The sequence below is a fragment of the Erithacus rubecula genome (genome assembly GCF_903797595.1).
Source record: "Erithacus rubecula genome assembly, chromosome: 2".
Classification (NCBI taxonomy): domain Eukaryota; kingdom Metazoa; phylum Chordata; class Aves; order Passeriformes; family Muscicapidae; genus Erithacus; species Erithacus rubecula.
The window spans coordinates 63,142,757-63,168,900 of record NC_136685.1 but is presented as its reverse complement, the minus strand read 5'-3'; the positions used below and the strand labels follow the sequence as shown (position 1 = coordinate 63,168,900).

General features: G+C 36.8%; 1 protein-coding gene across 2 annotated transcripts in view; it reads left to right on the top strand.

The window, feature by feature from the left end:
* Positions 1-7: 7 nt before the first annotated feature.
* SHPRH (SNF2 histone linker PHD RING helicase) overlaps positions 8-26,144 on the top strand; it is a gene marked incomplete at its 5' end in the record, with an annotated part of 46,032 nt that continues 19,895 nt past the window's right edge. The window contains 15 exons of one of the 2 annotated variants that reach the window (XM_079298811.1): positions 8-646; positions 1,057-1,186; positions 7,001-7,219; positions 7,542-7,620; positions 8,401-8,551; positions 9,853-9,958; positions 10,449-10,705; positions 12,057-12,752; positions 15,213-15,464; positions 16,274-16,352; positions 18,192-18,355; positions 18,446-18,702; positions 20,645-20,766; positions 23,188-23,276; positions 25,104-25,193. In XM_079298811.1, coding sequence (XP_079154937.1) covers positions 8-646; positions 1,057-1,186; positions 7,001-7,219; positions 7,542-7,620; positions 8,401-8,551; positions 9,853-9,958; positions 10,449-10,705; positions 12,057-12,752; positions 15,213-15,464; positions 16,274-16,352; positions 18,192-18,355; positions 18,446-18,702; positions 20,645-20,766; positions 23,188-23,276; positions 25,104-25,193 — 3,330 coding nt within the window. Of the gene's footprint in view, positions 647-1,056; positions 1,187-5,761; positions 6,699-7,000; positions 7,220-7,541; positions 7,621-8,400; positions 8,552-9,852; positions 9,959-10,448; positions 10,706-12,056; positions 12,753-15,212; positions 15,465-16,273; positions 16,353-18,191; positions 18,356-18,445; positions 18,703-20,644; positions 20,767-23,187; positions 23,277-25,103; positions 25,194-26,144 lie in introns of those variants that run through there. The other variant, XM_079298812.1, reaches the window with a different exon arrangement.

The following is a 26,144-nucleotide window of genomic DNA, read 5'->3' as shown; positions in this document are numbered from 1 at the left end:
CGGCAAAATGAGTAGTCGTCGAAAACGTGCACCTCCGTCCAAGGTGGATGAGGAGAAGAAGAAAAAGCTCTGCTGGAATATGCATGAAGACCGGAGGAATGAGATGGTGGTGTTAGATGATGAAGTAACCAATGAGGATCATATTCCAGTTCCAAGCACTTCTGCATCTTTCATTGTTATAAACGATGATAGCACTGATGAAGATCTTGTACAGAAAGAAGGCAGTGGCTCAAAATCTGTCAAGTTTTTGACTGTTAACGATGAAGAAGATTCTTATTCCATCTTGACTCCTGTGTCTGTACAACTAAATATTATAGTCTTACCTTACCGTGCTGATAGGTCCTGGAAGGCTTTGTTGGGAGAATTTGCTCTTCATCTGCCTTCTGAGCAAATTCTAACTGATGAATTCCATGACAGGAGTTTTACTTTAATGAGAGGAGACTCTGAGGGTGAGCTGCAGGTGTGTGTTCATGAAAGAAGTGAAGAAGAGTACAGTAACGAAACAAAAGAGTACCTGGGTGCTTATGAGCATCGTATTCTGGTGGAAGCAACTTTAAGTGGTGAAATATTGGAAGGCTTGAGGTGGTTGCAAAAGAAAAAGATAATTGGACTTTATCAAAGACCCAGAGAGGCTCAGGATTTAAAGGTATGCATTCATTATACTTGTTCTGCATTTTGAAATTTCTTTTTGTTTGTTTGAAATATAAAATAAAAACATCTAAACAACAAAATCTGGAAGTTACGATGTATTTATTTATTTCTATTTTATAATAATTTATAAATAATGTAAAGTTTCTACATGCTTTTGTAATGTTTTCAGTGTGGTTTTTCCTAGAAATATTTTTTTATTTTTTCACCATTAGCAATGTATTACCCTAAAGAAACACAGAAGCTTATAACTGTATTTCCTCTGTATGATGTTTTTAGTAGATTTATTATATTTGTCTGTACCTGCTAATTTTCAAACCACTGTTATTATTTTCATGCTCTTCTGTTTATAATATTCTTGTCAGTTTAACAGTTAATTAAACTGTTGACTGTATAACCTTTTCACAGGTTGGAATTTACCTTCTTGAAGCTGGGCTAAGTAAACCAGAATTTCTCAGTGATGGAGGTGGAAGACCCAAAAAAGCGAATCAGATGATTCAAAAACTCATGGAAAAGTTCTACAGTTTTTTAATTCCAGGTAATGCAATACAGTTGATTGTTGATGAACATAAATAGTTTTGTCTTGTCTAGTAGTTATAAATGTAACAAAAAATAGTAGTTATTCCTGCCATTTAGAACAACTCTTATTTTCCAGGCAATGTTATTAGGTAATTTACTCAATACTATTATCTGGCCATTAATCATATCCTAATTTCTTTGTGCTGAAATTAGAGGTTATAATTCTTCTTTACAGGTACTGAAGCATAGAGATGTTTTGGATCCTTACTGGTTTTTTGGGAGTAAATGCAGTTTTCACTGATTCCTGGGACTTGTTTGAACAGGTCTACAGTATCTTATCCAAATGATACAAAAACAGTGTAAAAGAACCAGGAATTACATTTGGAAAACTTGTTCCTGGGTTGGGGCCTATCACCTAACTGCAGCAATAGATTTCTCTTTGGTTTAAATTGTAAAGCAGTTACAATGTAAAATACTACAAAATGCAGCTGTATGACAGTTTTGAGAATATCCCATTGCAGATTGAGAAACATGGGCCTTGCTATCTTTGGAATTAAAGATATGTTTGCCATATTACGCTTGCTAGTAATACAGATTTGTAGGGTGATAAAAAATGGCTCCGTGTTGTGATGTCTTAGGAGACTTGTGGAAAAAACAACCAACCAACCCAACCAACCTTTGTCTCATTTCTGAGTGTAGAGTTGACTTGAAATTTTGGCTGAGGACTGATTCAGTGATTGTAGGTAGTATACAGAGTTTGTGTTCTTGTGACAGAAGCCTAGCACCCACCCCAAATATGACTGCACTTAATTAGAAAAGGCACTGTTGTATAAAAAATCAGGAAACTTTGCTAAAGAGAAGCAGAAAGGAAGAGCTAACAGAAGAAAATCTGAGCATCTTTACCTGCTGCAAAGGACAAACATGCAACTGTGAGGAAAAGACTTGAGATGTACCAAGGGATGGGCCAGTGTAGCTCAGTAAGTGGGGAAGATACGTAAGAAATCATCCTTCCAAATACTGAAGTCTGACTGACACAAATGTGTCAGTTTAGGTTTATAAGCACAATAAATCAGATCCAATAAGAGGTCTGAAGAATAAATAGGACTAGAAATGAATAGTAGTGGTTTTAAATTCATTAGGAGAAATACATATGCATAAATGCATTAGAAGCAGAACAGTTGTAAGAGAATTCGTAGACTTGAGATGCCTAAGGCATATGATATAATGCTGAAATAAAGGTAATGCTATAGCAGAAAGCAGAGTTTTATTCTCTGCATATCTCTCATTGTGGAAGAGTTGGGGAAAGAAACTGTGAAGAAAATGACTGGTGACTTACTTTAAGATCCAAAGCAATATTCTAGTGGAACCTGGAGCATTTGTCTCCAGTACACTAAAGAATGTGTTTATATGAACTACCTGGTTCAGTGTAGCTTACAGGTGAAGAGGCACTTTCTGAAAGGGAAGACATGCCCCTCAAAGTTAGTGGGGCAAGTACGTGGAGCTGAGCAGTTGGATTGTTGTGCCTTAACTTTTCAGAAGCCATGCAAGCAGCTCAGGTTTGTAAAGGAGCTGTGTTGCCAGCTGGTAAAGATTCTGACCTTTATCAGCATGTATGTTTTTATATGCTGTAAAACAATAATAGTCTTGATTTCATGCCAATGAATGTCATGTGAATGATTAAGTAAAATAGCTGACATGGAGAACAGAAAGAAATTATTGCAAATCACCAGTCAAGTCCTACAAAGGCATGTGCAGCTTAATGTATTATAACTCTTTGAGAGAAAGAATGATGGGTGAAATGCTATCAACAATGTTTAAATGTATTATTCAGCATAACAGAGAGGAAGGATGACTGAAAGCTTGCGGGCAGATTAGGCAATGGAGTTTCAGTAGAAATTCAATAGGTGAAGACAAGACAATGCAGAAGAAGAAAATTATGGCTTATTTGCTAACTGTTGCAAGCAGGGTTGCAGATTAGTAGGTGGGTGTATAGCTCAGTAAATATATCAACTTAATGTTCAATGTTAGGAAAATGAAATCAAAAGTAAAGAATTATCCTGAAAGTGTTAGAGAACAAATGATCACTAAACCACTTTGTAAGTTCATAGTGTGCATTGTGCTCTGCTCTGAATTAAGTAAAAGCATGTCACAGAAATGAAAAATATTTGTGAGGGAATACCCCAGGTGATTATGCACTGTGAAACTAGTTTCATTTCTTAACAGATTTGGAGCATGAACTTTCTGATGTAGCATAAAATAATATAGCCTTGATTCTGTGCTGATGAATGCATTGCTCTTAAATGTTCTAACAACTTAGTCTGTGTTTTAATTCCACTTATTTTTAAACAGAATTAGTTGAGGTTTTGTAAAACTACACCTAAGTATACTGAACACTTAGCAATATTCATTCATATATGTTTTAATGCTTAGCAATATTCATCTGAAGTGAAATCTGTACAATAACATTCTAAGATGAAGGTTCTTGTTCCTCCCACTGTTGGGCAAATTCTCATGCTGATGGGGTTGTGCACAAGGATTTACACTAATGAGGGGTATGACGTTTCTTCTACATTTAGCTTTAATATATTTTTCCTCACTGTACTCAATTAATATCCTTCTAGATGGTTTTGAGACTGGCAGGAATTTTGTCTATGTTATGGCAAGGATAACATAGATACATTAAGTAATCTGAAAAAAAAGTGATAAAATATTTAATATGAAATAATTTGAATCATTTAGGTTTTAATCCAGCACTGCCAAATCAGTTGCTCAACCATGTCCCTAAGTGCCACATTTACATGTATTTTAAATATTTCCAGTGATGGTGACTCAACCACTTCACTGGGCAGCCTGTTCTTATGCTTGACAACCCTTTACAGGGAGAAATTTTTCCCTGTTACCCAATCTAACCTTCCCCTGGTACAACTTGAGGCCATTTTTTCTTGTTCAGTTACTTGGGAGAAGAGGCTACCCTTTCAGGTAGCTATAGAAAAGACAAAGGTTTCCCTCTCATCTCCTTTTCTCCAAATGACCTCAGCTCCTTCTGCTCCTTTATAAGAGTTGTGTTCCAGATCCGTTACCAGCTTTATTGCTCTGTTTTGGATATATTCAATAGCTTCGTGTCTTTCTTGAAGTGAGGGACCCAAAACTGAGTACAGTAAACTCATAACGTCCTTGTAGTCCTCCTGAACTGCCAGCTCTTTCTTCCAAAGGTCATATTTGGTCATATCCAAATCTGCCTGTGTACCAGACATTCTCTGCCATCTTACATTTTTATCATACACTATTTTCTTAAGAAGAATAAATTTTTTGTACAAAGATGTTTTTGGTATTTGTTTATTTACTACCATATATGAGGCAGCAAGATTTCCATTAATCTAGGCTGTTTTCATTAATGTGGATATCATTATACTGTAGTCTAGGAAAAGAAAGATCCTACTGCAGATGCAGTAGCTGATCTGTAGTTCAGTCATTGAAGGAATTAAATAGAGTACTTGAAAAGCATCAGAGAAACTGATTTTTTAGATAGTACAATACCATCTGTCTCTCAAATGTAAAAAAGATTAAGATGAGACCTCTGTAACTGAATTACATTTTGAAATGGTTGAAAGTATAATTAAATATTCACTGCTTAATAAGTAACTGAGAGAGGGATAAACTTCCTTAGCATCCTTTTCAAAATCCCTGTGGTATGTAGAACCATTTAATTGTGAAAAAGAAATCTCTGAAAGAATGGACAAAACAGGAAAGATATGTACAAAAAATCTAATTGTATTTAAAAAAAAAAACAACTTTAAATTATATTGTAGTCTTTTCTCTCCTGTAAAATGCTAAATAGTATTAGTTTATATAGAAGTCAATTTATTATGCCTAAAAATGTGCGATTTGAAGACTGTTATTTTAGCAAGTATAATGATAGGTGTCATTATATATCAAATTCATTGATTAAAGTTATAATTTGCAAGCACTCTAATTTTCTGTTACATTCCTAAGGTGAGTGGTATGTGTTAGAGGATCTCTTTGAATGGTTTCTTTAGTATATAAAGCTTAGTTCTTTCTTCGTGCCTTTTTATTTGCCTGGATCATTAGTAACTCACGTGTGCACTCTGATTGCCTTCTCTGCATTACAAGTCAGATATATATAGTTTACATGAATATGTAGAAACTTAATGCCTTTCAGTATTCTCATTTCCCTTGTGAAAGCACTGGGATTGTTCCTTTTATTTGAAAGGATTAGGGGCAGGCACTGATGGCTGACATATATAGGTGTATAATTTCCTCCTTTTGTTTTGGAAGTAATTTTTCACCTACACCACCCATTTGAATGAAAGAAAGCTTTTGCTTTTCATGAAAGAGGGTCATAATACCATAGTTCCTGAATCCTATTTTAAGATTAAGCTTTCTGGTTTTTGCCAGGTACATCTCTTTGTTTTGAGCCCGAGGCATCAGAATTAAATATTGATTTAATTGTGCCAGCTGTTGGTTGTTTTGTTGGAATGTTAAATATACTTTAGGGTATACTGTATGGTGAAAATGCCAGCCTCGACCTGCTTCCAATTTTGGTGTGGTTTTTTGTTTTTTTTTAATATAAAAATTCTGCACCATGAATTTATCTCCAGTGCTAGCTAGGCTTAGAACTGGTCTATATTTTTTTGATACCACTGTTTTAATTTTAGGCCTAAAACAATGTTAAAACTTGTCCTCCAAGCCTTTAATTCTCTCATACCTGTTTTCTGGAATGCCAACCCTTGAATTTTTCATGAATTTGTGTTCTACATTGCTTAAATTCTGCGTATGCCCATATATCCAAATTATGTGAAAATATGTAAATACGAGGCCTTTTTCCCCAGAGGGTAGAAAAGAAGGGAAGACCTTCTGACCCAAAGGGTCTTACTTCTCTTGAGGTGGGTTCTTAATTTTGAAAGGATGCCTTGTCTGAATTTTTGCAGTGATGCAAGTGGTCATAATTACATGTTGTCCTGCTGTTAACGATTTTCTTAACCAGGTGAATGAATTAAGGTTAACTTTTCTCTTCTTTATAAGGTCATTTATTAATATTTAAAATAGAAGCATGAGATACTTGTGATTCCGTACCGATTAGGATTTTATAGTGAAAGGTCTTTATTAAATAAACAAGTTCTGTCATTCTATACCTAAATTCTAAAGAAAGATCTTTGCTGATTATGTATACATCTGTGATTACCATAGCATTTTAACTTTTAGGTGTCTTAGTTCCAGCTGGTATAGAGTGAGGATTTTTTTTTTTCTTAGTAGCTGATCAGTGTGTTTGGGATCACTGTGACAATAATGTTTGTAATGATTTATTACTTCTTGCTGAGTGAAGCTTGCCCCAAGTCAAGGACTTTTCAGTCCTTGCTCTGCAGGTGCACAAGAAGTGAGGGAGCATGGCCAGGACAGCCAAAGGGATATTCCACACCAGAGAACAACATCCTCAGTTTATAAACTGGTGGGAATTGGCTGGGACCCATCAGTTGCCACTTGGGGATGGGCTGGGAATTGATCAGTGAGAGGTGAGCAATTGTATTGTGCATCACTTGTTTCTTGGGTTCTTTTAATCTCTTTTTTCCTTTTCATTCCTATTATTATTATTACTGTTGTTATTGTTGCAATGTTTTTCTTTATTTCAGTTATTAAACTGCTCATTGTTTACTATTGCTGCTAGTGAGTCAGATGCAGTCAGGGCATATGTTTAAATGACACTTTGCTTTGCTTGTTTTCATGTGTGTAAACTAAATATGTTGCTGCAAAATTTACTGAAATGTTGTTCCAAGTTGATTGATAATGCACGTCTTGAATTATTTGGTGTATGCAGATGAACTGGAGGAAGATGAGGAAGAATCTGACATGGAACTAGAGCGACAAAATATTGAAGAGCTTTATGACTTTGTAAGGCACACCCATCAGCAGGATATCCAGCTACTGAGAAAGGATGTGCAGCATCCTGCATTAATTCCCATTCTGAGGCCATACCAAAGTGAGGCTGTGAACTGGATGCTTCACCGAGAGAACCACACAAGTACTCCTAGTAGTGGCAAGTATATGGTTCTGAAAAACTTGCATAGTTGAGGAAAGTGTAATTGTATTGTCAGCAGTAATGTTTCTTTGTGTTTGATTATTTGATTATTGTGAATTATTTCATCAATATTTTCATAAAAGCTGTTGTTTGAATAGTACACTAAATGTTAAGGTAGGTCTTGCTGAACAGCAGTTAATGTATCATGTTGGTCATGAAGCTCTGTAGAGGTGGACTTCAGCTTTTTGTCTCTTAATGTCACAAAAAGGCTGAACAATTCTAGGGAGTGTGCTGTTACTAGAGGAACTTCATCACAGTAACGTGAACGCTTTCTCCACAGAAAACGCGCTGCACTTCTTATGGCGGGAGGTGATCACTCTGGATGGAGTAAAAGTCTACTATAATCCATTTACTGGCTGGTACGTTTCTATAGTTGCTCTTTCTGAGGACACCTCAGGGTTGTACTTCATGAAAACCATGTTGGTAGCTTTATCCTGCAGGATATAAGGTATTCTGTAACTTGTTTTTCAGTTAGTAATTAAATAATTAGAACAGTGATATCTTTAATTTGAAAAAAAGCACAAACTGGAGTATATAATGCACAAATAAATGTGTAGATCTCAAGTTGAAGATGTCATTATTAAAGCTTTTCTTAAAAAATTAGTAATTCAGTGGTTTGATATTAACATTTTTTAACTTGTAGTATTGGAGGCTTTGATCTTGCGATCTAATGTTTTTAAAGTTAAAAGGAAGGCAGCAGTATAATGCTTTTTATTAATGCTAGGTATTGCATTACTAAATATGTTTATTTTTTCTTATTAACTTGGTTAGAATAGAACCTTTTGATTGCTTTTTTGCTTTTTATTTTTACCTATGTAACTTTCAGGTACTTTTCAATGTGAGTATAAAAATATTTCAAATCTTTTAAGACTAGCATTATGATATACAAAGGTTAGCAGGGCAAGGCTAGTAGGAGGTGAAAAAAATTTAAAAATTCTGGGCATGTGTATTTGTCTTGGTCAAGTTCATAAATCCAAAAAGATTGCTAGTTTTTTTAATCTAAGCTTAACTAAGAAAAGATAATGCCTCACCTTACAAACTTTGCCTTGCTGAAGCTATGCTGTGTGTCCCTGAACATGCACTTCTCTGCCTACATTCTGTAGTTACTGACTTTCACTGAGAATGTACTTGAATTTTAGTATTATCCGTGAGTATCCAACTGCTGGACCCCAGTGGCCTGGAGGTATTTTGGCAGATGAGATGGGTCTTGGAAAAACAGTAGAAGTGTTGGCTCTTATTCTGAATCATACTGGACCAGACATTAAACAGGATGATCTGACATTACCTGAGGTAAGGAAGCAAGGTTGAGAGTTATTTTGAAGAAAATGCTTTTCAGAATGAATGCAAGTGCACTTCTGTTGAGTTTATTGCCTGCTGGTTTATAAACTCCATATTTAAAGCTGTATTACTGTGAAAGTTTTTGCCTTAGTTGGACAGGATACTTGGCAGCATAAATGGTGGAATAGTTTGCAGGAGAACCTGTTGATCCTTTGCCATTGTTCAATGATTTTGTCAGGCAGCAGTGCTGTTAACATTGTTTGGACGGGTTTCAGGAGTGTATAAATACATAATTTAGTTTACCATGTTATAGGTAATTTCCTTCACTTCATGGTATTGATGAGTGTCAAACATCCATTAGACACTTGTTCTGTGCTAAAATAGGGACAGTTTATGTTCTAAATAAAGATTTCTGCTCTCCCTCTATTTCATATAATAAATGTGCTTATTTAGGAACAGTTTTCCATCTTTTAGCTTTCCTCATCATGCGTACTGTGAAAACTTGGCACATCCATTAAATCCAAAAATCTTTCTGAAAGGAATGAACCATTATTCTTAAGTAAACTCTTACCACTTTGTGAATTCCATCTCTTGGAAATCGTGGCAGCCAGTTTCATTGTACATTTGTCATAGTGATCTCTTGTCTTGTTGTAATTTATCAATTTAAATGACTCAATTCTTGGAGAGAATAAGATGATTGTTAAACATATACAAGGGTCAGCACCGAGTAGTATAGAGTAGAAGTAGTAAGAGGAGTATAAGCACTAAAGTGCCTGGACACTAACTAGCAGTACTAGCTAGAGACCAGTGCTTTTGGAGGGCTGTTTCATGATATGAGTAGTTGGGACAGACATCTTAGCTAATATATTATGCTTATAATAGGATAAAATTTTGGGAGGCAATCCCTAAGAGGAGATACATACATACTTTTTATACAGCTGACTAGAGTTCTTCCTCTATGTTGCTTGCCTCCTTTTGTGTTTCTAGCTATGTGTTAAATTTATTTTTTCCTCCCCTATCAGGAACCTAGATCTTACAGCTGCAGGTTCCTGCAACTTGATGCTAAAGCAGTGGAGAACCCAAGAGCCTTCCTTTCAGAGCTGCTCTTTGTGTTAGGGTATTGTTTGCAAAAAAACTGATCTGAATGATGTGTCACTCTGTACGTTAAAAATGAGCTATCTAAGCAAACTAGTGAGATCAGAACATACATTTGTAGCATCTCATGTTTACTTTCAGATGTGAGTAGGTTAGCAAAGGTCAGAGTGACTGTGAGGAGACATGAGCTAATAACTATTTAATTTTGTCTGCATTAGGGTAAGCTTGTGAACTTCTTTGTTCCACCTCAACCTTTAGAGGGAAATAAAAAGAAAAAAACAAAGGAAATTGAGCCTAAATTGAAGGAAAAAATACAGTATCCCAGTAAGTATTTCTCATGACGTCTGAAATACATTTTGCTTTTAAGGTTGTCTTATATTGGCCACTGACTATGAGTTCAAGACAATTCTTGACTTCTTCAGAATGAAATTATTCTTTTGCTGTGCACTGTCATGTAAGATTGCATGCTGCAAACAAGTGATCCACAGTTAAAAGTAAAGTTACTAACTCAGAACTCTGCTATAGAGCTCCATGTAACTAGAGGTCTTTGTAGTTGATGCATTTAAATGAAATAAGCTCTCTATTTTATGCCTCAGAAAACGGAATTATTTTATTTCTATTGCTGTCCAGCATTGTTTTAGAATCACTGCAAAACAGCCATCTGTAGAGCTACCTCAAGGAAAAGCTAGTCAAAACTGCTGCCTGTCTGCATTTCTTAGATGAACACTGTTTAGAGTTCCCTTAATACGCATTCTGTGAGGTAACATCATTTTGTCTAAAGCTGTAAGTTGTTTTATTTTGATTCTTCATACAGGCTTACGAGTAATGATATTAACAGCTGTAAAGGAAATGAACGTGAAGAAAGGAGCATCCATTATTGCAATATTTAAGTACATCAGTTCTATATATAGGTATGACACACAGAGAAATAGACGGCTTCTCAAAAGAACTCTAGAAAAACTAATTGCAGAACAGGTGGTAGAACAAGTTAAAGGACATGGTCTGGCTGGGTCTTTCAAGCTGGGAAAGAATTACAAGGAACAGAAGAAGCGAGAAAGAACCAAAGAGCAGGTAAAACATGCTACTGTAGTTACTTCAAAGAATGTTGCAAAGATTGTTCTTTTTTCTACAAATTGCGTGCTACTCTCAGCTGTATTGTCTGTGTGCTGCAGTTCAGTGACACTGGTTTAGTGGTAAAAATGAAGAAAACTGCAGCAATTTCTTTGATACTCATAAATGAAGCAGAAATCATAAGTAGATAAAATTTGGGGCTAAAGTATAAACTACATCTGTCATAAGTCTTAAAATAGTGTCATTGGGGGTTATGTTGTTCTTCCTGTCAAGTGTTTTTTTCAAACACTGGTAAACATCAACCAAATTATCAAACTTGAAATTGATATAAACACTTAATATCTATGTGCTGATTGTTATATGCTCATTGAAACACGGTGAGAAGAAAGTTGTTTGGGTTGGAAGGGGCTTTAAAACTCATCTAATTCCAAACCCCTTTACTGTAGGGACACCTTCCACTCAACCACTTCCACTAGGTTGCTCAAAGCCCCATCCAGCCTGGCCTTGAACATTTCCAGGGTTGGGGCGTCATTGTCTCTGGGCAGTCTGTTCCAGTGTCTCACCACCTTGCAATGAAGAATTTCTTCCTAATATCTTATCTAAACCTACTCTCCTTCATTAAAAACTATTCCCCCTTGTCCTGTCACCCTGTTTTCATGTAAACAGTCCCTTTACAGCTTCTTGCAGCCTTCCCTCAAGTACTGGAAGGTCATAATTTAGTCTGAAGCCTTCTCTTCTCCAAGCTGAACAATCTCTCCATCTCTCTTAGCCTTTGCTCATAGGGGAGGTGCTCCAGCCCTCTATTTTGTGGCCTTCCTCTGGACTTACTCCAAGAGGTTGACATCCTCCTTTTGTTGGGGGTCCCAGAGCTGGGTTGCAGTACTCTAGGTGAGGTCTCACCAGAGTGAATAGTAGGCAGGATCCTCTTCTTTGCCCTGCTGCCCACATGTCCACCTCCCAGGATGATTGGCTTTCTGGGCTGCAAGTGCACAGTGTTGAGTTGTGTCCAGCCTCTCACCCACCAGCAGTCCCAAGCCCTTCTCAGCAGGGCTGCTCTCCATCTGTTCATCCAATCTAGTTGCAGCACCTTTCACTTGGTCTTGTTGAGCTGCATGATATTCCCATGGGTCCACTTGTCAAGTTTGTCCAGGTCCCTCTGGACAGCATCACAACCTCCAGGTATGTCAGTTGTACCTCTGAACTTGGTGTCATCTGCAAATTTGCTGAGGGTGCACTCGATCCCTCTGGTTATGTCATTAATGAAGACATTAAGTAGCACTGGTAGATGTTAAATGTCACTGGGCAAGTATGAATGTAAAGTCTGACATTCTTGGTTAATTTTACTTTGTAGGTAGCAAGGACTTCAGAAAACACAGAGAAGAAACAATTGACTGATGCTAAAACTCAAACCAAAGAATCGAGAAACAATGACGTAACATCTGAAAAAGTCTTTAAAACTGCTTCACATGAGAATATTGCCATGGAAGAACATGATTATTGTACAACTAGTAAAAATAACAGGAAATCTGAGGCAGATAATGAGAACTCTGTAGAAGAGAAGGATGTTAAGCAAGAAACTGTGGTCCCAAAGTCTCCTGATTTTCATGGCAGCCTTCTTGTCTCCAGTGATGAGAGCAGTCATCCCGATGTTGATGTTTCTACAACTGCAGCTGATGTCCAGCAGGAAATACCAAAAGTCCAGTTATCACATTCCCAAGAACGTGCTGGCAGTAGCGTGCAACACACCAGTTCTGTATTTCCATTTAATACCTCTGAATATCGTTTTGAATGCATCTGCGGTGAGCTTGGATTGGCTGACTACAAGGCTCGTGTGCAGTGCCTGAAATGTCACCTGTGGCAGCATGCAGAATGTGTAAACTACAAAGAGGAGAATCTGAAGAGCAGGCCCTTCTACTGTCCCCATTGCCTTGTGGCAATGAAACCGGTTCCCACAGGAGCAACTCTGATAATTTCTCCGAGTTCTATTTGTCACCAGTGGGTAGATGAGATCAACAGGCATGTAAGATCATCCTCTCTTCGAGTTCTGGTAAGATTATGTAGCTTCATGTTCTGAAGAGTTATTTTATCAAGGCTTGGGGCTTCCTGTCTGATATTCTGCATCACTTGAAGTTCAGAGGTCTTTGTCCTCTGTGTCAGAGTTCTACATTTCTTGCAGCTAGACCAGTGCTTTGGCATTATGTGGTGCATCAGTTTCCCAGAAAGACAGTCTGCAATTAGTTCTTCATTTTTTTTTCCCATTTGAGTTGGTCACTGGGAGATAAATCAGTGGACTAGATTGTATAGCAGCTGAAAGCAAGTTTTTTGCAACAACATGTGATTTCTGAAAGGAAAGGCTGATTGAAAGACTATCAAGGAACTTAAAAATGCCTATGGGTGTTTGGAGTGTTCTCATTGTACACTCACACTTAAGCAATTCTGACTGCTGCTCCTCCTTTTTTTCTAGATAACAAGTGTTTCCATAGGTAAAGCCTGTAGTTTTGCTTTTCTGGTTCTCAAGCTTTATAGAAGAGATCTTGGGCATTGATATTTACTGAAAACAATACTGTTACAACTTGAATGTTGTCTTTATAGCATCTGCCAAATTTAGTAGGGTGTTGCTTATTTGGAGACCTTGTGTTGTCCTTTTACTTGATTTCTAATAACCCTGTCACTATAATAAACCTAATTATACTTGGAGTGAAAATGGCTGTACAGCTTTTTTAAAGATATAGTTATCACAGCATTCAAGTCTTTGATTACCAATGCAGCCAAATTTTGTCCTTCATATTTTTAGCAGTCAAGAACCTTTGTAATGATCAAGAACTTTGAAAACCATCAGTCACTTGTATTTTGAACAAAGTAGTAGTAGATTGTTATAACTTTGTATTCAGGGCTATTGTCTGGTACCCTGGTACCTGGCTATTACACATAGTTGCTCAATGTACAAATGAATATAAATTAATGTGCTATTTGTGTGAGCAGTCCGATTAGATTTAATGCAGAAGCTAACAAATGTGTAAAACTCACATAGTTTTCCTAGGGCCCAGTCCAAGTTTAATACCAGTTTTGAAGAAAATAGATTTACATGGTAATGATAAAATAGTTAAAATACTGAATGTCACTACTTTAAACTGTGTGACATCTTCCATTCTACAAGATTGTTTCCAATTTCTTTTAACTGCGAACTGTGAGACTTGTTTTCAGTGTTGCTTCAAAATGAAAATTTGGTGGTTTATTTTCTGTTAAGGTAAAATGAAAGTAGTGGAAATGTTTCAAGCAATCAGTTTCCCATGTTAACAATTTTTGCATTGCATATGAAGTGTGTTTTTTACTCTTCAACTGCTTACAACCCATGGGAAATTCTAATGGTTTTACGTAATAGAACAAGAAATTAAAATTTATCAGTATATCTCTCTTTATGGCAGATTGTCTTTTCCTGCTGCTTTGAAAACTAAAGCTTGGCCAAGTTATAAATCTCCAGAAAATCTATTCATAAATACTTGAAGAAATCATTAGACTTTGGCAGCTGTTTGCTTCTTCTTGGTTGCTTCAGATAGCATGCTCTTTTTGGTTAATTTATTTCTTTTTTATTCCCCTGCCAAGCTTCTCTTCTGTCTTTTGTTTGGTGTGCAATGACCTGGGTTGCTCTGTTGCCCCTCTGGGGCTGAACAGGAAGAAATTACCTTCAGGTGTTTTTTTCAGTTGACAGAAAAACTTGCCATATGCACAGATGTAGAAGAAGATTATTACTGGGAGAAAAAGTAGGGTTAAGCGTGAAATTAACAGTGAAATCATATGCTAATCATCAAGGGGTAAAGAGCAGTTATTTTAACTTCAGTATGTTTCTAAGGGGATTTGACTTAACATTATGAGGGAGATGAGAAAAGTACTTCTGATAATAGAAGAAATGTCAATATAAAAGGTGTCTGTTGGTACACAGGGATTGTTTTTTACCTAGGGTGGTTTTTTTCTGTCTCCTAAATCTCTGTAGGTAAAACTTAGAATGTAATTTCTGGTTTTGATGCATCTTTCTGTCTTTGCCTAATCATCCTTTAAATTTTAGTGAGTATAATTTTTGGGAGAAAGGTAATACATCTACAGTAAGGGAGAGGAGGAGACTGAACATATAATAGTGACTTACATAATGTTGTTTCATACAACATTACAGAATACCTAAACTTCAAACAGCTGTTACAACAGATAACTGTTGAAGAATATAATGAAGTCCTCTGTCCTTCAAAGGAGGAAATAAATGTTTTGCCAAGTCATAAAATGTTATACATATAAATTTTGCATCCATGACTCTGTTGTATTTATTAGGTTACTTAGGTGAATTTTCCATCGTACAATTATATGAATGCAGATTTTATGAATAGTTCCTTTTTTACATGAGTGACATTGTTACAAGCTTACATGTATTAAGCTGTACTGATATTTTGGCATTTTTCTCAAGGCGTCTCTTACCCCCCTTGTTTGCTGTTGTGCTGCTGACTGTGAATCTCTGCAGGTGTACCAGGGTGTGAAGAAGCATGGCTTTTTGCAGCCGCACATGCTGGCGGAGCAGGAGGTGGTTATCACCACGTACGACGTCCTGCGCACCGAGCTGAACTATGTGGACATTCCCCACAGCAACAGCGAGGACGGGCGCCGCTTCAGGAACCAGAAGCGCTACATGGCCATCCCCAGCCCCCTGGTAGCAGTGGAGTGGTGGAGGATCTGCCTCGATGAAGCACAAATGGTTGAATGCACTACTGCAAAGGTGGGACATGCCTTGTCACGCGTTCATTTAGCTTTGAACGTTTTGGACAAGTCTACTGTAAATAATAGAGTAGTCTTTCCTCTCCCCTTCTCAATGTTCAGAGTACACTCATGTAATTTATCTTTGTCCCTTGTTCTTTAGAAGTGAATTTTCTGTTGGAGATACTCACTGTTAAACAGTTCTCCTGTTGGAATTTTGGCAGATTGTGAAGTATATCCAGCTCAAAAAAATACTTAACATAATCTATGCTGACAGTTTAAAGAACTAGGTCATCATGTTGTATATGGTGTCTGATAGTTTCAAACAAGACACTAGCCTTGTTCAGTGATGTGGTTCAGAGGCATAGATATGTCCTTTGGGTCTAGAAGCTAAATTAGTCAGCAGTCTGTCTGCAAACTCAAGGGATACAGTCTGCAGGGGGGATTATTTTAATTAGTGTTTGTCCAGTCTTTTTGCCCAAGACAGGAAGACAAAAATGCTACTTATATAATGCCTTGCATTAAATGTTTTTAAAGTTTAACTTTTTTTAACATACAGTTTATTTTGCTTTTTGTTTGCCTTCTGTGGACCCTTAATTGCACTTGATTACTTGGAAGAAGATGTAGCATTTATCAGCTTTCAGTTACCTTCTAAAAAGATCAAAAATTTTATGTATTTTTTTGTAATATATTGCACCAATGCTGCTTTTCGGTCTAAGGGTACATTTTGAAAAGGTGTTCACACTTCTTAAACATAAGGTCCACGTGTTGTCAGACTGTGTTCCACTCTGTTTTTCCTTTCCTACCATTGGCTCTGTGTCCTTTCATTAGGCTGCTGAAATGGCACTCCGTTTGAGTGGAATCAATCGTTGGTGTGTCAGTGGCACTCCTGTACAGCGAGGATTAGAAGGTGAGATTTTATGTAGCATTGTAATCTACAATGTAATTGTAGATTGTAATTGGTAATAACTGGGTGGGGCTTTGAAGCAGTGAAAATGTCTGCTAGTTTTGTTCTGAATTCATTAGGTACTCTAACTTTGTAAGCCATAAAATTTAAGCATGATAATAAAGCCATCAATACATGTATCAATATTAAAAGCGAAGAGCTGAAATATTTTTGTCTCCCTGAGCTAGACAAATACTTTGGGGAGCATAGAAGCTGTATGTCTAATAGCTGACTCAAGGCTGTTCTTCAGTCTGCTCTGGTTACAGAATCCTGTGAACTGTCAAATACAGCAAGGAAAGCTGTATTTGCTTTTTGCATAGCTCTGTATGAGCTACCATGGGCATCCACTGCCATGAATATAAATTCTAAAAATCGTGCTAAAGCCTATGAAACTGTTTCAAGTAAGTCCTTATGTTAGGACTTAATGAATTGGGATGTGTGGAGTAGGTAGCTGTATGGCAGGTGGCATTTATCTTTTCTTTGTGTGGTGCTCAATTTCTGTAGACAGGCTTCAGACAGATAGAATAAAAGAAAGGGAGCTGACTAACTGCTTTGTCTCCCTGTGTTCTCTGATGGATTTTTGGAATATATGGTACATGTTGGGGCAATGCATTTGGAAGTAAATAAATCAGTGTAAGCTTTTGTGGACTGTTGTTGGATACTAAGTTGTAAAAATCAATATTTTAGATTAATTCATTATGGAATTGTGAATTAAATTTATAAATACATGTAATAGTTGCAGGAATACATTGTTAATAAAGTAAAGCTGCAGAAAGAGGTGATTGATTTTTAGTGTTGTGATGAACTCCATCAAGGCCCTGTGTCATAGTGCTGATGAACTTCATACCTGAAATGTCCTACAGTTCATAATGCATATTGACAGACTCTCAGGCTGTACTAGGGCAGCCCCCATCATATTGGGGATGAAAACTGCTGACTCATTTCAATCTGTGCCACTGCTGCTGTAATGCAGGTAGGACCTCTGCGTAAACAATTGCTTCTTGCATAGGAATGATTGCCAGGATTTTTCTTCCTCTGGTCTATGATGTAATTGGTGAATGTCTTGATGCTTTCAGCTGAATACTGAATTACAATAAAGCTAACAGAATAAGGAATATAGCCACCAGATTTTCAAGAACTAAAAGGTATCATCACATATCTCTGCTTCTGCAGTATCCACATGCAGCATTTAAATGTGTGCTTCTGTATTTCTCCAGTAAGATTTAGACAGAAGTTTAAAGTTAGTATGTCTTTACATGTCTTTCCAAAAAGTGACAGGTTTCTGAATTAGGCAGAATTAATGTATTGAAGTGTCTTTTGTTGATTTCTTATGCATTAGTAGAGAAGTGAAAATTCTTCTGAATTGCAGCCCCTTGTAGGATTGTGAGCAGCAGACAGTTGGTGCACAGCAGGCTCTGAAGTGATGATGCTGAGCAATATTGGTTTAGAAAAACCTGGCAAACCCAGTTAACCATATGCAATCATGTAATTTCTGCCTCTTGTCTCTGCTCTGAATAGGTTTAAATTCTTGGCTCTCTTCTGCTAAATTTGAAATTAGGAAAGTGGATCACAAATTGCTATATTCTTTCAAGTTGTGTGGAAATCAAAAACAAGCTAAAGGAGAAAAACCCCCACCTTCTACCACCCAGACCCCTGCCTCAATCTGTGTATTTTGCTGAGGGAGTGACTGGAAAACAATTGCAAAAGGGAGATGGTTTATGACTGATTGTCTTTATATGACAGCTAATTTTTTTAAGACATATTGCAAAGTATTAAAACTCAAACACTTTATTTTCTTGGCAGATTTGTATGGATTAGTCCTTTTTCTTGGAGTTGATCCTTACTGGGTCAAACATTGGTGGGACCAACTACTATATCGACCTTATTGTAGGAAAAATCCCCAGCCTCTCTACAGTCTAATTGCGAAGATAATGTGGAGATCAGCAAAGAAGGATGTGATTGACCAAGTAAGTAAAAGTTTTGAGTTTTAGAATTATTGAACATCGTTTATAAATACTTTTATTTGCAAATTACTTACTTTCTTTTTTAAATTCTAGATTCAAATCCCCCCTCAGACAGAAAATATACACTGGCTTCACTTCTCTCCTGTGGAGAGACACTTCTATCATCGCCAGCACGAGGTGTGCTGCCAGGATGCATTGGCAAAACTCAGGAAGATTTCAGACTGGACCCTTAAGCTTAGCAGCCTCGATAGAAGGACTGTGACTTCTATTCTATACCCTTTACTACGGCTGAGGCAGGCCTGCTGTCACCCACAAGCTGTTCGGGGAGAGTTCCTGCCACTTCAGAAAAGGTGAATTTCTGTCATTTATTAAATGGCCTACTTTATCCCAAGCAAAACACTGATTGTCTCCAGCAGTGCAAGTACAGTCCTCAAATAAGCCTAATTTAAGCTTCTTTAGTTAAATGTACAACTGTGGCACACCAAGGTAATCTGACCTCAGAAGCTGAACACAGCACAGTGGGGTCATTAGTGTAATTCTTGTGTTAAAAAACATAGTACTGAAGGCATTTGATTCTCCAGTGGCATTCTAACCTTACTATGACTAGGGTGTTGCAGGCAATGGAGTGTGAAACAAACCAGATTCTTTTTTTGTTTTAAAATAAGCCCAACCCTTTTTTTTTACTTTTTTTGTCTCTACAAAGCTCATGTTCATGAATGAGAACAAATGAATCAACAGAATGAAGTAATTCTTTAGTTCAAAGAAAATGTTAATGTGAGGTTGCAGAATTTGTAAATGTAGATTCAAACTTGAAAGCTGTTCAAATGCTCTTTTATTTGTGTGCTTTCAAGATCATGTCCCTCCACAAGTGCTCTGCAAGTACCAGTTTGGTCTCAACTTTTGTTGGACCAAAAAGAAAAACATATTGCCAGTCCTTTTGTGAAATGTAGCTGCTACTTTTTTTCAACTTTTCAGTGCTACTTTTCAGAAGTTAGCACTGCCAATGTTATTGCTACTGTTTCCTAGTCCATCCATTCTATTCAGTCTCTTTCAATCCTTGTAAAAAATTGTGTCCAACGGACCCCTGCCCCAGCCACCAAAATCAGACTATGTATCAAATTGTGCATTTCATATGTACATTCCTTTGCTGTTAAAATTTACTTATTACTGCTGATGGTTTTGAACATAAAAGCTAAGTAGCAATGGTGGAAGTATTAGCATATGGAGGTATCATGTGTATCTACCATGGCCTGTGCAGAATTCAGTAATTACCAATAGTGATTATATTGATTTAAAACTGACTCTGGTGTAATACTGTACTATAAAACCAAGAATCAGTTTCTTCAACTGGTACAACATTGCAAGCAAGGTAAAATAAAGGCCTAGGCAAGGGTATTTCTCCCAGCATGATTTGAGCTCAGTCTGTGCAAGAGTTATGTCACCTCTTCCTCTGTTCCACAGCACTGAACACCAAGTAGTAAATGCTTTTCCTGAAGGTGAATGAGGCTGAGAAGCAGGGTTTGAGTGGAGGGGTGTGGTGTCTGGTCTAACAGCAGCAATTGGTACTAGAAGCAGCCTCTGGTCTGCTATTGTTTACTTTCCTGTCTCTTCATATCACTCCTCTGATTCTTTAACCTGTGGTCTTACTCCAAGGTATCCTTCAAGCTTCCTTCTTGCGTCCTCTTCATTTCTGTTCCTGATTCTCTTCTTTCTCTCCATATCTGGTGTTTTTATGTTAAGCTAATTCTCTTCTAGTGAAATTATTCTCATATTTGCAGATATGACAAATGTAGAAAAGGAAGTTTAGAATAATTTTTGCTAGTTTTCTCTGTTCTCATTTCACACATTTTCTTCTTTACATTGACACCTCATGTGTTTTGTGTTTAGTTTGGTAGCAGAGGGTAGAAGTGTAGTCTGTCATAGCTGTTTTGAGCTGAACATCTTTTGACAAAATGAGGTCTATTTTACTCATTTCAAGTTGGCCACTAACAGAAAGAGAAAAATATTTTGCCCCATGAAGGATTATTTTACCAAGTTCAAATTTTCTTGTATCGTATTTCTTTGTGTTCCAGGAGATGTCAACCTCTGGACACACTCAAGTGTTAGGGTAAAATTCTAGCAGGAAGAAAATCTGACAGCTAGAGGTTTTTTAATAAGTAAAGAAATCTCAAAAAAACCATTTTCAGCATGTTGGATGCATGTAATGATCTGCTGTACTGCTCAGCATGACCCTCTTACTTTTCTAGTATTGCGATTTTGTTTCATATTCAAGCCATTTGGTCTCCTTTTCAGCACCATGACCATGGAGGAGCTGTTGGCATCTCTACAAAAGAAATGTCGAACGGAATGTGAAGAAGCTCACCGACAGCTGGTGTGTGCTCTTAATGGCTTAGCTGGTATCCATATCATCAAAGGTAAGGCCAAAGGGCTGTGGCATAAGCTTTACTCCTTTCAGTGCAGGAGTGAAGGATATGCTCCATCTCTGGCTGCTGGGAGGTTAAAAGAAGTCATACATGCATAATGGTACTTAACCTGCTTTTGTTTTATCAGTACTGCTTTCTGGGCTTCCCTTGTGCCCCCAGCCATGCAAACTGCTGTGTTGACTGTGGATTCCTTTTGCTGCTCCTGCTAGACAGCTCTGTCAATGTTGATTTTGTCTGAATTATAAGGAAAAAAAAAAGGTTTGAATGAGAAACAAAAATAATTACATGAATCTTGATTGTCCCACAGAATAAAAATGAATCAAAATTACTCAGTTATGAATGTATAAAAATGCATATTTTTCAAGTTCTTCTAAAGTTGACATACTGTTTGAACTTTTCAAGCTCATGTCAAGGTCTTCCTTCAAAGAGAATAGGCAAACTGCCTTTTCTCTTACTTGCCTCACAGAAAGACTATATTCAAATTCTTTAATCTGTAGTTAGGAGGTTTGGAATACTTTGTTATGATTGCTGGATGGAGATAAGTGTTTCTGATAGAGTTAAGTGCTTAAAAAGAATTATCTACAGATGTAATGCTTGTAAAATACACTCATAGCAAAAGCTATGTTTGGCCTGTTTTGAAAACCAGCTTTCATCTGATGAGAAACAAAAGCAGGACAAAAGAGGCAGAGTTCTGGTCTGTAACTTCTCCCCCAGTATTACTCTTACACTCAGTCTGTTCATCAGGAAGGGAGAAGCACACCTTACATAAAAGTGAGGCCATGAATTTAGTCTAATTGAAAACTTATAGGTCTAATTATTGTTAGTCCAAATTTAATTGCTTCAAGCAAAGAAAAGAGTAACAATCACACTTGTTTCTACTTCTTGTCCTGCTTTTATGCTCACCTTTCTCCTTAGGCCCCCCTGAGGTCAATGTTTTTGTAGATGTGGTGGCAGTGCAATTGCCAGTTGTCACTGCCTTCATCAGGAGGAATAAGATGTTTATGTTGATGGTTTCTTCCTCACACAAGAATCCAGTGAGGGTCATTTTTACGTTTGCATCTTCATTGGTCTGCAGCTCCATGAAAACGCCAAATTTAGTGTACATGATGCCTTTTATGAATGTTACATACTCTTTCTTTGTTCTCTTTGTTGCCCCTAAAACCAGTTTTGTCCAGCTCTAAGTCTGCATTTCTTTGACTGTGGGTGAGTTGTTTTTAGCCATGGCTTTCTTATTCACTGCCAAGCCTGTGCACCATCTCTTAGCATCCCATGGCTGTACTCTACACTGCATCCTATATCTTTACTTGTCAATAGCCTCTGCTGTTGTTACTAGGCCTGTATCTCCCTACACTACATCATTGTGGTAGTTGTAAATATTTCATTCTACATGGAATAACTGCTTGTTACTGCTGTCTACATAAAGCTGTGTTTGTACCACACAAAGATAAACAGAAGTTTAAAAATATACTAAAGACTAGCCTTAGACACCTAGTGAATTACAGCTAAGACAAGTGAAATATTCAGGCAGGTCAAGAAAAATTCAAGGGAGGCCTGACAAGCTTCAAGCTAGCAAATTCAGCACATAGCTTTTGGCTGGTTCCTAGTGATAGCAATCCAATATTGTGGGACTACACCCTAACAAATGCAGCTCTTTCAATGTAAGAAGCAGCAAATCTTGTTGATATTGAATTATTACACTTCCATATAGATAGGATGATGGGTTTTTTTTATTCTGTTATCTGTTTTTATGCATTTCTTGTCGCTGTATTTCTCCATGTTTTAAAGTGTCTTAAGAGTATTACTGGCTAAGTAAATTTCCATCAGTTGAGAAAAGAAAATTTAAATGGATTTATTTTTTCACTGCTTTTCCATACACAACTTCAATTTTGTATTTCTTTTTAATTTATATAAGCTATTTTCTGAGAAGTAATTGTGATGCCGGCAGCTTACATTAGTAGTTATAGCATAGTAGTTATCCTCCCTGCATGTATCAATAATTTCTGCATTTCTAAAGTGTGACACCACTTTCATGGTTTTCACTGGGAGAGTGAATTTGCAGTGCAAATTTAGCAATGCATCGCTGTAGTGAGTTGTAGATGATATTTTTTTAAAAGTGTGACATGAGATGTTTTTGAATTTGTGCAACCATGAACACATTTTAAGAGGTTTACAGATCTTACAGTCACAAAAGAGATTTAATTTGGAAACTGCACAAGTCTTTGTAGAATATCATATTCTGTATCTTACCAGTTTTTGGGGAGGAATCATGGAGTGACTAGCGAAGAATTGCTTGAAGACAGGCACTTACTATACAGACTCTGAGAATATCTTAGTATGTTACAAGTAGTATATTACTTGTATATTTAAAAACCAACACAATGTCTTTGCTTTTGCTACTCTTTTTTAATTCAGGAGAATATGCATTGGCTGCGGAGCTGTACAGAGAAGTACTAAGATCATCTGAAGAGCACAAAGAAAAGCTCAAAACAGATTCCTTGCAAGTGAGTGAGCATTGAAATGTAAAGAGATGTAGTTAAGAACTGGAATACTTTAGATTTAATTTAACAGGTCAGTCTTTTCTTCCTCCCAGTGGTGTGCTGTTACTCTTTCAGCCTGCTGTGATGATCACAATTTTTTGCTCACAATCTTTAGATAGGAATCTGTCCCATGACCTTCATGTTTCTTCTTTTTTCTTTTCTTTTTTGTTTTTTTTTTTTTTTGTTTTTTGGGTTTTTTTTTTTGGACCAAAAAAAAAATATGCTACTCTGTTTCTAAAAGCCTGCTTGTGAGTTTTCTCGATATCCCTAAAGCAGTGTATGATCTCCACCTGCTGTTCTGCAGTACAGTTAACAAGCTGAATTCCTAGTCTGGTGCATGTGACTGTGACTGCTCTTGTTAACAGTGTTATATTACATCCTGCAATTAAGGAATTTGGATTTGCACTGAACATTATTAGTGTGCCAAATGATAGAGGAATAATAAAGTATTCACACTGCAGAAGATAAAAGGGCATCAAAATGTGGAAAAGAATTGAAGTGCTTTTTTGGGCATTTGACTTCATGCTTTTTGAATATTATTTAAATATATAAATATATTTTCCTGGTAGAAAAAGTCATGGTTCTCTCAGTAAAATATTCATAGTTCTTCAACAACTATCAGTTCGAAATTGACCAAACTTTTCTTCAGTGTAGTAAGAGATGTAAAATGTTAGTGACACACAGATAAAAAGTGATCAGTTGTCTGTTTTTACTTGCTTCTCTGAGCAAATTATTGTTTGATTGTGTTGCATGTGGTCACCTGATGTCTCTGTTGTGCTTCTTTGATTCTTCCTTTTCCTTTGTGACTTCCTGGTGGCTTTTTTTGCTTAGCATAGATGTATTAGTGTAAACTTGTTAAGCTCCTCATAGGTTGTTAATTAAATTGTTCTACTGGATTGTGCAGTCCAATAAATGTGGGATTTTTTTCTCCCACTCAAATATTTGCTTATTAATATAGGCTTAATATTGCCTTAGTGTAATAAAATTTTACTTCTGTTAAGTCTTCTCAGTTGTGTAGGATTAGATCTTTGGGATAATGGCAACTCACTGCTGGCCAGTCCTCCTAAGTGGCTGGGGTAGTAATAGGGCAGAGGTGAAGAGAATCCAAGATGTGAGAAGGACACAAGTTTAAGATAGTGGAGGTTATTATTATGAGTTTGTGGGAGCTGTACAGGAAACATAATATTATTGGTCTGGTTTGAGAAGCAAAGAGTAAAGTCAGAGGAACAGAGTTTCTTTATATTAATAATCAAATTTATTTTCCCTAAAAGTATACCAAAAGGGTCATGTGTTTTTTAATATCTTCTATTTCAGAGAAATTAAAAATATGAAAAAATATTATAGCTCTTGGTATCTGTTCTTTTCGTTACACTTTATTTTGCATTAGATAGGCTAAATGAATTGCTTCCTCAAAATGTTTTAAAAGGCATTTACCCAAGAAAGTGCTCCGAGATAAAGAATTTGTTTTTCATAAGTCAAGGGTTGTTTTAATTAGGAAGGTGAGTATGCTATAGGATCTGATGACTTGGTATCACACTTGCCTGCTGATTTGCTTTTGAGATGTTAAATAAGGTCTTTTTAATATTTCATTTCCTATCATTTCCTATCCCAGTAAAATGTGGAAAGGAATCTTTCCTATATAAGATGCTTCAGATTAGCAGAGAATAACAAAACTGACTTTAAATGCATGCTACTTTCTTGCTGTAAGCTTTCATTGCAATTCAGATTTTTCCTATTACAGATGTTGCAATGGGTTTTTTTATGGTTGCTCTTGACTTTTTGTATATTTAGAGACTTCATTCTACACATAATTTGATGGAATTGTTGGCAAAGCACCCAGGAATTCCCCCAACTTTGCGTGATAGCCGACTTGCAGAAGAGGTAAACATATTTTGTTTTTACTTAAATATCGAAGAACACATTTTTATTTTTTGTTCCCTCAGCATTTTCTCTAACTAAAGAAACAGCAATTCTTTTTGTTTCAAAAGAAATAGCTTTTGAGCTAACTAAATATATTTCCCGTAAACTTAGTAAAATCAAGAGGTGTTTACTGTGTAATGATAGTGGAAACGTGCAATACAATGTTGCTGTTCTCAATGCTGGTGGCCTCTTATGTTTGTGAGTGTGTTTTATGGAAATTATTAAAACTTTTACCTCTAAAATGCTGTTTCCCCACCCCCATATTCCTGTGAAAATAACTTATATAGATGTTCCTGATAAAGAATGTGTCATCCTGGAGTCTTCTTTTATCTCCTCACATTTTCTTTAGCTTTCCTTATTTTTAACTTCAAATAGTCAGAGTTTTCTGTAGGTGAAGTTTTATTTCACTTTGGCCAGATGAGCAAATCACTGTATATCACTTTCTGTATGCATAAGCTTAACTATATCCTTAATCCTAACTGGGGAAGTATCTGGCAAAATAGCTGGGATTACTCTTCGCCACTGGTTACTGCAGTGGACATAAGGACATTTGCAAAAGAATGTCATTTTTGTGTCACTGTTGGGGCTAAAAGAGACCTTGGAACGTCTCTAGCTGAACTTTCCTCTCAGAACAAGGTCAACATAGATTTCAGTCCAAGTATCCTCGGGCTTTGTCCAACTGGCCTTTTAAAGAATCCAAGGAAAGAGATTTCACAATTTAACTGAGTAGCATGTTCCAGTACTTCATATATCCCATAGTAAGGAGGTTCTCTGTGGATTTTTTTTTTCCTGTTTCAATTTATAGCCATTATTTCTTGTTCACTTGCCATGCACTTCAGTAAAATGCCTGGGCTCCCAATCTTGGTGATTTCCTTCTGCCTGCTGGGAAGCTGTTCTTTAGTAATCTCTAAG